This window comes from Canis aureus, chromosome 7 (genome assembly GCF_053574225.1).
Source record: "Canis aureus isolate CA01 chromosome 7, VMU_Caureus_v.1.0, whole genome shotgun sequence".
NCBI classification, from domain to species: domain Eukaryota; kingdom Metazoa; phylum Chordata; class Mammalia; order Carnivora; family Canidae; genus Canis; species Canis aureus.
Window position 1 is genome coordinate 69,642,588 of NC_135617.1, and position 13,457 is coordinate 69,656,044.

The 13,457-nt window shown below is 53.8% G+C and overlaps 1 protein-coding gene across 3 annotated transcripts in view; it reads right to left on the bottom strand.

Moving 5' to 3' along the window:
- Positions 1 to 13,457, bottom strand: part of ITPR3 (inositol 1,4,5-trisphosphate receptor type 3) — a 68,032-nt gene that overhangs the window by 44,479 nt on the left and 10,096 nt on the right. For 2 of the 3 annotated variants that reach the window (XM_077904400.1, XM_077904401.1), the window contains exon 2: positions 7,829 to 7,899. In XM_077904400.1, coding sequence (XP_077760526.1) covers positions 7,829 to 7,899 — 71 coding nt within the window. Of the gene's footprint in view, positions 1 to 7,828; positions 7,900 to 12,571; positions 12,723 to 13,457 lie in introns of those variants that run through there. The other variant, XM_077904399.1, reaches the window with a different exon arrangement.

A 13,457-nucleotide genomic window follows, 5' to 3' on the forward strand; every position in this document is an offset into this window, starting at 1 on the left:
TGTTGGATGAACGAATGACTTGAGTCCCCTAAAACGTCTGTGGCCCATCTCTACACACACCTCCATGCTTTCACGGTGCTTTCGGCCCAAAGGCAGCCCTGCCAGGACCCCAGAAGGGGCTGGAACCTTTCTTCTCACCAAACCACAGGGCAGAAAGGCAGAGAAGAAGAAAGATGGGAGGGTGGCCAGGAGACTGGGCTCACACCGGAGCAGCAGCATCGAAGGCCAAGAGAAAAGTCTGGGTCCAGGGAGGACTCCAACAGTAGGGACTGTGTGTGTTGGGGGACATGAACTTGCAGTTGAGGGGGCACAGGGCCTGTGAGGCTGCAGACAAGAGGATATTCACATAGTAAATGAAGTCGAGTGACCTTCCCTTAAACTCAAGTTTGTAATACTCCAAAAGCTACTGCCAGTGGGGAAGCTTTAGAAAACAAACTCCTGGGGCACCTGGGTGGCTCAGTCAGGTGAGTATCTGACTCTTGGTTTCAGCTCAGTTCATAATCCCAGGTCATGAGATCGAGTCCTGGGTCGAGCTCTGCACTCAGCATGGAGTCTACTTGAGATTCTCTCTCTCCCTCTCCCCCTAACCCTCCCCTAGTTCATGCTCTCTTTAAAATAAATTAATTAGGGACATCTGGGTGGCCTTCAGCTTAGGCATGATCCCAAAGTGCCGGGATGGAGTCCCACATCAGGCTCCCTGCATGGAGCCTGCTCCTCCCTCTGCCTGTGTCTCTCATGAGTAAATAAATAAAATCTTAAAAATAAAATAAGTAAAATGAAATAAATTAATTAAATCTTAAAAAAAAATACAAACTCCCAGGTCCTGCATAGATTCATGAGCCTGAGGGGTATGCATTAGTAAAGGCACCCCTGACCCCAAATAGTTCTGCTGCTCCGATACGATTCAAAGGTACCAGTGCTGAGGACTCGAGATGAGAACAGAGCACAGGGAATAAAGTTCTACAGTCATAGTCACATATAAGCTCAGTGTAAATCATGTAAACATCTGCTTCTAATTATTTTCGACAGTTAGAGACTCGACCTATTGAACAAAACACGGAAGACTTCATTGTGGTTACAGAAGAGAAAGGCAAGGTTGTTCAGTCTCTATGTAAAACTGAAAGTGCACCTGATAGCAGAGGGAGGGGGTGTGGGGCAGCATCCGGGGTTGCTGGCTGCAGAGAAATGAAGGTGGAACTGATGATCCCTGGGTTCCTGGAGGTGACAATGGGGAATCGCCACCAGGCTGCCTAGGGAGGATGGGGCAGAGGAAGTGGAAGAGTGGCCAAGGGAGCTAAATTCTCCTGGAATGAGCTAAAACACTGAGAGATCTGGGAGGGAACAGAAGGAACAATGGAGAGTTGGAAGGGGCTGCCTTCTCCTACGACACTGATTCCAGCTGCCCCTGCCCCTCGACTCAGCCATCTCACTGCTGGTCCACCTTCCAAGAGCGCACCTCCGTTTGTACAACATGACAAAAGACAAGGGTCTTCACCCACAGCACTATTGGAGAAGATGGAGATTAGGAAGAGCCCAGGTGCCCATCAAAGGGGACTGGCTAAATACATTCCAACAGAGCCACATAATGGAATGCTCTGCAGCTGCAAAAGAGAGAGAGAGGTCAGAAATTCTGACACACACTACACGTGAGTAAACCTTGAGGCTGTCATACTAAGCAAAAGAACCCAGTCACCAAAGGACAAATATTGGATGATTCCACTCATGGGGGTACTGAAATAGTCAAATTGATAGAGATGGAAAGTAGCATGGTGGCTAAGGAGGAGGGATGCGGTGGTAATTATTTAACAGTTTAGAGATTCAGTTTTATAGGAAGACAAAAGTTCCTGGATGGTGGTGGTGGCTGTAAAACAGTGAGAATGTGCTTAATGCCACTGAACCATACACCTAAAAATGGTTAAAGATGGGAAACTTTTTCTTTTTAAATTTATTTATTCATGAGAGACACAGAGAGAGGCAGAGACATAGGCAGAGGGAGAAGCAGGCTCTCTGTGGGGAGCCTGATCCAGGACTCGATCCCAGGACCCCAAGATCACGACCTGAGCCAGAGGCAGATGCTCAATCACTGAGCTACCCAGGTGTCCAAGGATGGAAACGTTTTGTTATGGATCTTTACCACAATTTTAAAATAAATATTTTCTAAATGTTTCAAACCAGGCAAGTCGTAGAAACACTATTTTCACACAGTTGTCTGGGATACAGAACAAAAATGAGTGTTTAAATGAAGGAAAAAACAGAGAAATCTCTATATGCTAATATGAAAAGGTCTCCAGTAGGATCCATAGTAAGCTTTATAAAGAACAACAACAAAAAAGAATGGCGTATACAGAATCCTACCTTTGTGTAAGAAAAGTAGGGGGTGGGATCCTGAATATATGTTTATATTTGAAGAAACCTGGAAGAAGCATAAGTAACTCAGGAAAGTGGTCACTGGCAGGGATCATGGTAGAGGAGGGAAGTGAGGAGACCTCGCAGGTGGGAGCAGACCCTCTATACTTCTTTGTACAAGGTTTTGATGTTTTAACCATATGAATAAATTACTAAGTCTGTTTTTCTATATGGTTGCCCCTGGAAAGTGTTTGCATTACTTTTATAAACTGGGGGTGCGGGAGAGGGTGGGCAGGTAAGTACAGAATTTTAAGTGGCCAATAAACATGAAAAGATGCTCCATTTCACTAGTCATCAGAGGAATGCAAATTAAAACCACAGTGAGATGCCATTTCACACCCAGCAGGCTGGAAGAAATTTAAGTGGGACAGAACCAGGTGTGGCAAGATCGCTGGTGGGAGTGGGGGGGGGGGGCGTGCCCACAATCTGTAGGGGGATGAGCACACACAGCCCCAGAGGAAGGCTCAAAAGGGCCTCCTCACACCAGGGCTCCCCCTACCTCGGAACACACCCAAGAAACTCTCGGGCACACGGGCCCAAGGAGACATGTATGGGAATGCTCACTGCAGCATGGCTGCCAGCTGCCAACAGCTGGAGATGAGCTAAATGTCCATCCACAGGAGAAAGGATAAATGGCTTGCAGTTTATTCACCCAGTGGAATATTACACAGCAATTAACCAGATGAACTAGAGCCACATGCATCAACATGGAGAAATCTCAAAAACAATGCGGAATAGGGACGCCTGGGTGGCTCAGTCAGTTGAGCGTCTGCCTTTGGCTCAGGTCATGATCTTAGAGTCCTGGGATCGAGTCCCACATCTGGATCTCCACTCAGTAGTGGAGGAGGGGTCTGCTTCTCCCTTTCCCTCTGCCTGCCACTTCCCCTGCTTGTGCTCTCTCTCTCTCTTCATGTCAAATAAAGAAAATATTTTTTTAAAGTGCAGAATGAAAAATGTGCAGAAAAAATTTAATATACAGGGTTATAAAAATGGGAAATACTCTGTGTTAGTTATAATAGCCCTATGTATTAATAGCGAAAGTATAAAATCAGGCTCTGGAATGATACACAACAATTTCTTTTTTTTTTTTTTTAAGATTTTACTCATTTACTTGAGAGAAAGCATGAGCAGGGGATGGGGGGAGGGGCAGAGGGTGAGGGAGAAGCAGAGTCCCCCCTGAGCAAGGAGCCCAACATGGGGCCCCATCCCGGGACCCCAGGATCATGACCTGAGCCAAAGGCAGACACCGACCTGACTGAGCCCCCCAGGCGCCCCGATACACATCAATTTCTGATGAGTATTTGCCTCTGGAGAGGGAGGGAGGGAAGAGGGGTCAGGGAGAGGACCGAGGGCCTCAGCGACAGGCATAAGATGCTTTAAAAATGACAAGGTCGGGATCCCTGGGTGGCGCAGCGGTTTGGCGCCTGCCTTTGGCCCAGGGCGCGATCCTGGAGACCCACGATCGAATCCCATGTCGGGCTCCCGGTGCATGGAGCCTGCTTCTCCCTCTGCCTGTGTCTCTGCCTCTCTCTCTGTGTGTGTGACTATCATAAATAATAAATAAATTTTTTTTTAAAGGGTCATTTAAAAAAATAAATAAAATAAATAAAAAATAAAAATGACAAGGTCTGGGCAGCCCCGGTGGCGCAGCGGTTTAGCGCTGCCTGCAGCCCAGGGCTTAATCCTGGAGACCCTGGATCGAGTCCCACGTCGGGCTCCCTGCGTGGAGCCTGCTTCTCCCTCTGCCTGTGTCTCTGCCTCTCTCTCTCTCTCTCTCTGTCTCTATGAATGAATAAATAAAATCTTAAAAAAAAAAATGACAAGGTCTGGGGTACCTAGGTAAGTCGGTCGATTGAGTCCAACCCTTGTCAGGGCTCACGGATGTGGATGGAGCCCCGCATCAGGCTCTGCGCTCAGGGTGGAGTCTGCTGGAGACTGTTTCCCTCTCCCTTCCCCTCAGCTCCTCCTCCTAGCTGCGCTCCCCCAGCCCCCCCATATATATAATAAAAAAACAATAAACTGGGCTTGGAAGGCAGGACATGTAGAGCAGAAGCACAGCTTGGGGGAGTTGGGGGGCACCCAGCCATATAAACACAGGAAGGCCAGTTCATCAGCCTCCTCCCCAACACCAACTCCCCACTGCAACGGTCTCAGGGGGTAAGTGGCCCCTACATACATTCCTGGGGTCCCTGTAGCTTGGTGTATGGGCTCTGAGCCTCCCTAAGGTAGACTGGTAGGCGAGAGCTGCCCCTCCCCATGCCCCCACATGGGAGGGAACATGCCCAGGCTCTGGACCCAGTCAGCAGCACACAACTCAGAGCAGCCATCTCCCCAAGACTCCTACAGCAAAGCAAAGGTCAGGGATGGTGGGCTGGAGTGAGGTGCCCTACACATTGGAGCACCAGTAGCCTGGGCCTCCCCACAGCCTGCAGACTCTGGAAAGAATTCCCAGAACATGTGAGGGCTTGGAATGGCCTCAGATGATGGTTAGAGCTGAAACCACAACCAAGAAGCCAATCAGGGGCTGATGGAGGCAGGCTGGGAGCTTCACTGGGCTTTGCCCACTCAGCCTGGGGGCCTCCAGGGTCAGCATGTGAGGACAACCAAGCTGTAGCAGGAGAAAGGGTGAAACCAGAGTTCCTCGCAATGGCGGGGTCCAGCCCAGGATGGCAGGACAGTACTTACGGGGCCTCAGGACACAGCCATCTCTAACAACATCTAGCCAACTTCCAACACACCTGCCATGGTCCCCATGGCTCTGCCAGGACCTCCTTCCAGTCCAGGGTATTTAGGGAGAGATGCAGAACAATGAGAACCAGGACTCCCAGGCGTGAGGCCAAGCTCTGCTTTTCTCTCCTCCGGGCTTCAGTCAAAATGAACACGTTGGAGGCCATGTCTCTTGTCCCAAGTTCTAACACTTCAACTGTACACACCAGCCACTGGGCTGCACAGAGCCTGGGTTCTGTCTCAGAAAATCAGTTTTTCTCAGGTCCAAATAGGGCCACAGGGAGTTCAGATGGGCCTCTGCTTCAGGACACCTGGGGCAGAGAGGGCAGGGAGGAGGCTGGAGGCTGAGTCCTCTCTCCCACCTCTCTGAGCTGGCTGGGCACGGTGAGGCCACAGGGACCATGGGGCATTTCCCTCTCCCCCCACCCCGACCTTGGGGAGGGCCCCACTCACAGGCTTTGGGATGATGGAGAGGAAGAGAAAGAAGAGACTAGGAAGGACCAATGGGAGAGGAGGATGAGAAGTCAAAAGAGTATTTGTTCTGCTGAGCGGCTTTTTTGTGTCAGAAATTGGCCCCAAACTCTGTCCACTGGAACTCTAGGGCAAATCTTTCTCTGTCACACCCACCTCCCTGTCACCACTGTCACACCACACGGCTGGCTACATACACCTTGACACATGTACACACCTTCCCTTTCCAGTCCCAGGCCCCTCTCTGCCCTGGCACAGCCCACCCTAGGGACCCTCACCCTTACTAACTTCTTCCCAAGAATTTACCTAAATCCCCCAACTAGAGTGGAAATCTGCCCCTCTGTCAGTGGCTTCAAAGCTCTCCTACTTTTTTTTTTTTAAGACTTTATTTATTTATTCATGAGACAGAGAGAGAAAGAGAAGCAGAGACACAGGCAGAGGGAGAAGCCTGTAGCAGGCTGTGTGCGAGAAGCCTGATACAGGACTCGATCTCCAGACCCTGGGATCATACCCTGAGCTGAGGGCAGATGCTCAACCTCTGAGCCACGCAGGCATCCCCAAAGCTCTACTACTTCTGCCTCCAGGAGAGACACAGGCCCCGTCTCAATCATCAGGACCCAGAAGCAGGCATGGTCAGAGCTGTGCCTCCAAGCAGGGCACCCCGCACGAGCACCCTGAAATCCCCAAAGCCCGGGCCCAGTGCCTTCAAGGCTGGGTTCAGCTGAGAGATTCCGGACGGGTCATCACAGCAGTGGGAACTAGAGCAGCCAGGCCTGAGAGAGGTGGCAGGGGTGGGAGGAAGCCTGAGGAGGGGCTGCTGCCTGCATTTATTCCTCAGATGTGTACCACCCACTGAAACAGTGAACAAAACAACCAGAATACCTGCCCTGGTGGAGCTGACATTCTAGCTCCACGGATGGAAAACAAATAACTAAAATACGCGGAGTGTGTCAGACTCATGCCGTGAAGAGAGGGAAAGCAGGGAAGAGAGACAGGGGTGCAATTTTATATGAGGTGATCAGGGACGGGCCCACTGAGGACAGGAGACTGCCGTGCAAGCCAGGTGAGTATTTGGAGCAAGAACCTTCCAGGCGGAGGGAACGAGTATAAAGGTGCAGAGGTAGATACATGAAAACAGCAGGGAGGCAGTGTGGCTGGAGGGAATGAGACAGGGCAAGGGGTAGGGGAGGAGGTGAGAGGGGCAGCGGGGCCAGATGGCGCAGGGCCGAGGCGTGTTCAGTGGTGAGGCACGCCCAGTGCCAGAGGCGGTTCCCACACACCTGGGCACAGCCTGACCTGAGACCCCCACACAGCCCCACTCAGAGGCCTGGGAGAAAAGCAGAAGCAGAACAGCAGGTACAGGGCCCCCCTGCGGGCGAGGAAGGTCCCCCTCCCTCTCCTCCACCCTCCGGTGGATGGGCAAGGCCCCAGCAGACAGACGGCCAAGGATGCCACAGGATTATCTTAAACCCCGCTTCCCTCCCAGCATCCCCCTGGAGGACAATCCCAGCTAATCTCTCCCCAGAGGAGCAGCCACGTGGGCAGGCAAGGTGGCAGCAGCCCGGCATGTCCCTGCTTGCTCCCACCCTGCCCACCACGCCCAGGATCCGTCTGATTGTCTGTCTCAGCCTCATAGGCAATCACAACAATACCTCACCCCGGCTGGGCACGGTGACAGCAGGATATCATTTAATTCTCTCAGCGCCCTTGGGCCTGCGGGGCGGCTGAGGAGCCCACTGACCACGGAGGACACGGAGGCCCCTGCCCAGTGTCAGGCAGCAGGGCCCTGCCCGGGATCCATGAGTTCCCCCAGGGCTGGCGTCATCCACATGGGGCTGGGGACACAGCAGGGGGCAGGAGAAGGGCCCAACAACCTCGCCAGGCAGATGAGGAGACCAGAAGCCCCCAGGAAGAGCTCTCACCCTGGGCCTCCTGAAGCCTGAGGAAATTCTCCCACACCCCTGCCAGCTAAGAAAATGCCCAGTCAGGCAGACAAAGGTGGCCTTGTGGCTGATGGGGGGTTTGGGGGAGGACGGCCCTCTGCCAGAAGTGGGTATGCCCTTGAGAAGTTGGGGGCGGCCCCAGACAACCATGGGGGGCTTCCACAGAGAGCAGCATGAGGGCTGCCGGGCCGTGGGAGCGCTGGCTGGGGTTGAACGGGCTCGTCCCAGGTCCAGGACCTACAGCCTCGGAGGGGAGGCTGGTATGGGGTCGGGAGTCTCACCTCGGAACTTCTTAGGGGGGTTGTCCAGGTCCCCCGCGGCCGGCTCCACCACACAGCGGTCATCCACCAACCTGAGGGACAAGGCAGCTCGGTCAGTGGGAGGGAAGACGCCATCTCCCCAGGGCAGGGGATGCCAGGGCACCAGGGAAGCCTCCAAAAAATCCCTCTCCATCACTGTCACGCTCCCCCCTCAACGCATCAAGGCTTTCCCTTTCCTGGCACGGAGGTTAGAAGGCAAGGTCTTTGGGGGCTGGGGCTGGGGGACCCCAGGAAAAGCACAGAGACACAAGCAGGCCACCCCCTCTGCCTGACAGAGCTAGAGCTGTCTTGTGAGGGGGGTCTCCTCCAGCCTGGGCTGCCACATGCTGTAGATGCAACTCCCGTGAAAGCCCTGAGACCCTGCCGCCCGACCTAAGGGCAGTGGGTAATGGAGGAAGGAGAGGGAAAGGCGCTAAGAGAGACGGAGATGAAGTCAGACAGATCAGAAGGGAGAGACAGAGAAAGAGAACAGAAAAGATCAATAGAATCAGAAAAATAAGTAGGATACAGAGGCAGAGAGACACTAGAGATAGACAAACAGAAGTTTATGAGACCTCAAACTAGGGGGACAGTCCTTTGGTCTCCAAGACAGGACAATGAACCTTGCACTTTCTCAACCTCAGTCAGGCTGCATTCCATTCCCTCCCTATAGGCCTACCCTAGGGCCCCAAATCCCCTCCCCCCTTAAACTACAACTGGGCTTAATCCTGAATCTCTGGAGGACATCTACCCACCCACCCATCTATCTATCCAGCCAGCCACCAATCCATCCATCCACCCACTCACTCACCCACCCGTCTACCCTTCCTTCCATTCCTGCATTTAAAAGTCTTCAATGCCATCCCAGCCTCTAGGATACAGTGATGATAACGATCCACCATTTCAGAGGCCAGGTCTATTTCAGCACTTCACAACTGTTCCCTATGAATTCTCACCAACTTCCTCCCAGGGTCTAGTCATTAACACCATTTAACAGAAGAGGAAACTGACTTTGAAGGTGAGATAATTTGCCTGAAGTCAAAGAGCTGATTCCAAAACCTCCTTCTCCTCCCCTCCTTGGGTTGGCTAACAAGGTCTTTTGTGGTCTGACCTCTATCCATTCCCTAGCTAGCCTCACAACTTCTTGCTCCAACCATGCTAAATCTCCAGTTGATCCCAAGGTCCCTGGAGCTCTCATCTCTACAGAGGTGACCATCTCTGCAGTGGCAGCCTACAATGCCGTTCATGCCCAACCCATCCTGGCTTCCCACCAAGACCCAGGCCTAGCAGACCTCACTTAATTCTTCCACACTCAGACCCTCCCTCTACTCTGTGAAACCTTCCTTGGCCAGTGCCAGTGCCCTCCTTCCCACTGGGCCTCCTTCCTCCATGTTCCCGAAGCACCTGGTCCTGCCCCCCCCTCTCTTTTTTTAAAGATTTTATTCACTTATTCATGAGAGACACAGAGAGAGGCAGAGACACAGGCAGAGGGAGAAGCAGGCTCCCTGTTGGGAGCCCGATGCGGGACTCGATCCCAGGACCCCGGGATCATGACCTGAGCTGAAGGCAGACGCTCAACCACTGAGCCACCCAGGCGCCCCGGTCCTGGCCTCTCCTGTTGCCATGTCTCTTCCTACTGCAACTAGTTGCCATGTCTACACTATGGGCTTCTTGAGGACAGGACCCTGTTTTTCTCTTTGGCATCAACAGCACTTATGTCATCAATAAGAATAATGAAAGCAAGCAGGATTTTGTTTCTAATGTTTTCATATATCATTATTTAATTTTCTAAATCCACTTTGTTATTATTTCCATTTGGTGAGCAGGGAAGCCAGAGTACAGAGAGGTAAACAATCTGGCCAGGGACACACAGCCAGCAAGCAGAAGGGTTGGTTTTGAAGCCGGCTGAGAAGCGTCAGAGCAGATGTTGTGCAGGACCTCACAATGATGGGGAGCAGAGAGGCAGCTTGCTCTGTGAGGAGGACCCTTTGGTCTCCTTCCCTCTCTCTGGCCCGCAGCACTGGCTCAGAGCTTGGCCCTCTTCCCTCTGCTATCTGCTCGCATACCCTTCCTTGCACATCTCAGCCACACTCACAGGTTCAAAGGACCACTCAGACACTCATCAATGACTCCCATATCCATCTCCCCCGCAAAGGCCAGATCCTACATCTAACACCTCTGCTTGGCTGACCACGGGGATCTCAGACTCAACAGGTTCAAAACTGAGCTCCTCATCTGCCACCTAAATGGGCTCCTCTTAAAGTCCTCCCAATCTCAGTTGGTGGCAATCCATCCTTCTCACTGCTGGGGCCAAAAAACCTTGAGCCAATCTTTGGCTCCTCTTCCATTCACCTCTCACACCCAATATGTGAGGAAACCCTGCAGGTTCTATCTTCCAGATCTGTGTGGAGTCTGACCACTTTTCATTTTTGCCACCACCACCTGACCCAAGCCCCCACCAGCTATCACCTGGATGTGAGTAACTGCCTCCTCACTGACCTCCTGATGTGCCCCCCTCATCTCCCTAAGACCTGTTCTCCACACAGCACACACACACACGCCTCACACCTTTACTTTAAAAGGTGAGTCAAATCAAGAACATCCTCTGCTCAGAACCCTCCAGAACTACCTATCTGAGTAAAAGCCAAGAATTCACAATGGCCTGAACCTACATGACCCAGCCCTCACCTCTCTGACCTCATCCCCTCCCTCTACCCCCTGCCCACTTCACTCCAGCCCACAACCCTCCCCTAGGTTCCTCGAACCTTCCAGGAGATTCGGCACTAGTTCTTTTGTCTGCCCTCAGACACCCTTCTGGCTCCCTCCCTCACCTCCTTCAGATCCCCACTCAAATGGCCATTCCCCTGAACACCCTCCCTTCCTAACCATTTCATTTTCATTTTTTTTTTTTTAGGATTTTATTTATTTATTCATGAGAGACACACAGAGAGGCAAAGACACAGACAGAGGGAAAAGCAGGCTCCCTGCAGGGAGCCCGATATAGGACTCGATCCCGGGACCTTGGGATCACAACCTGAGTGGAAGGCAGACGCTAAACCGCTGAGCCACCCAGGCACCCATCTCCCTATCTGTTTTTGTTGTTGTTGTTTTGTTTTGTTTGTTTGTTTGTTCTTAATTCATGAGAGACACACACAGAGAGAGAGAGAGAGAGGCAGAGACACAGGGAGAGGGAGAAGCAGGCTCCATGCAGGGAGCCCGACGTGGGACTTGATCCCAGGTCTCCAGGATCAGGTCCTGGGCTGAAGGCGGCACTAAACCGCTGAGCCACCGGGCTGCCTTCCCTATCTGTTTTAAAACTCAGAACTGCTCTTTCTCACACTCCTCATTCTTCGCCGCCGCCTCACTGTGCCCATAATATTCCTCATCACCTGACCTGTTGTATATTTTACTTATCTATTTTGGTTACAACCCCCCTACACTTGGGATGGAAGATCCATGAGGACAGGGATGTGTCTGTTTTGCTTCCTGCTGTATCCCCAGAATCTAGACCACTGCCTGGCACAGAGAGGGCATACATGGAATGAATTAATTCATTTGACTAGCTGCTGAGGAAAGTATTTGAGAAGCAAAAGGTAAGGTAGGTCCCTGACTCGAGGAGTTTAAAAATCTCCTTGGGAAGACAAGTCACATTCTCAGAAGAGTTAATGTTATGAAGAATATATATTAGTGCCAACTGGTGGTACCAGCTGTGGATTTTGTCCAAATTCAGGGAAAGAACAGGTCAGAGCTTGGCCAATCAGAGAAGGTGCGAAAGAAGAGGCAGGAGCTATACAGAGCCTTGAATAATTCATAGAGTTTCCTGTAAGACATTAGTGAATCAGATTAGCTGCTTGTCTCTTAGCAAAGCCCTGAAGGGAGGGAACCCGAATGGCTATGTTTGGATGGGGGAGGGGAGGAGGCCCTGGCCTAGGACCTGGCACTGCCAAGGGTGCTGGACAGCCACAGGGCATCATGGAAGTGAGTGTGGTTGAGGGCAGGCTGGGGTAGCCCGTAACAGCCCCTATCTTGTCCAGCGCTCAAGCCTTGGGGAGGCCACCTCCTCAGAGCTTCTCTGACCGAGGAGAAATCCATCCTCACCCTGACCCCTCCACAGCAGCCCTGGAAACTCCTCGTCTGGGCCACACGTGCAGGAAAAACACACGAAAATTCAGATGCCTGGCATGCTTTTCCTAACCCCCCTGGCACAAATCTACCCCGCGTTCCGGGGCTGTCCAGTTTGTCCCCTCCCACTCTGGCAGGGCTCCACGCAGCCCCTCGCAGTGCGCTGTGGTCTACAAAGCATGGTATATTTTGGGAGCGTGAGCTGAAACCACATAGGGGAAGGCAGGGATTGATCAGGAGGGGGACATGGCCTCAGGAGGACTTCAAACAAGGTCAGGAAGGAAACCATCCTGGACCCGCCGCAGCTGAGGGACCTTGTGTAGGAGGGACCAGAGGAAAGAAGCAAAGTGGGAGGATACAAGAGGCAGGGGTGTTCCCCGAAGGTATCAGGAAAACAAGGGCAGTAGATGGGGACTTCAGGGGTTCCTCCTGGTTCTAACGTTGCACAGCCTGCGGCCTCCATGTGCGGTGGGGGTAGTGCACAGTCCATGCGGCCTGGGGACGCTGGGCTTCACCCCGACCCCGTCCCCGACCCCGTCCCCTCCCCGCCCCCAGGAGCGTCTGACCGCGGCCCCTTGCCCTACTCATCGCTTTATTTCCCACCTGGTGCCTAGGGCAGCTCCCCACGTGGCCGGCAAGCAGAGAAGCCATCGGCAGGATGTGTGGAGTCCCAAATGTCCCCAAGCGCCCCGCGAAAGCCTCCCTCCATTCCTGTGTGTTCTCATCGGCCGGGCCGGGCCGAGGCAGCCCCGTGGGAGCCCGGGCGCCGGCGAGGGGAGAGCAGGCCGCGCCTATCCGACGGGCTGCGGGGAGACCGGGCGGGGGGAGGCCGAGTTCCGCGGGCGCAGCGCCTCGGAAGGGAGCGCGCTGGGGGGCCGGGCGGGGTCCGCTGGGTGCTCTCTGCCCGCGCCCCAGCGAAACCCGCCGCCCCACGCGCAGCGTCGCCCCGCCTCGCCCCGCCTCGCCCCGCCTGTCTCGACTGCAAGTGCGCGGGGGCGGGAGGGTGACGAGCGCCGCGGCCGCGTTCCCGACCTCTCCCCCCGCACCCCGCGCCGGCGGCACCCACGGCCAGGGCCGCACCCCCCACTCTCCCTCACCGGGGCATCTGTATTTATTAAACTGGCCGGACCCGGGTCACAGGTGCCCGGCCTCGGTCCGCACCTGGCGCCGTGACCAGAGCCGAGCTCTCCGGCGAAAGCGGCGGCGGCGCCTCACCCTCCCCAGCCCTCCCGAGAGCCCCGGTCTCCGCCCAAGGTCCCGGCAAAGGCCCGCTCCCACCCCCCGCCGCCCGCTGATCTCATCGTCCCACCTCCAGGCGTTCGCACACCAGAGCCCTGTCCGAGTCCTGCCAAGTCCTGCCGTCTTCAAGGCCGTGCCTAGGCTCCTGCAGAGTTCCCCGCCTGGTCCTACCACGACACCGCCCCTCATCTAAAAGCAGGTGGCACCCCAGCCTCGACCACAGTAGAAAATCCAACCTTCCAATGTGCTG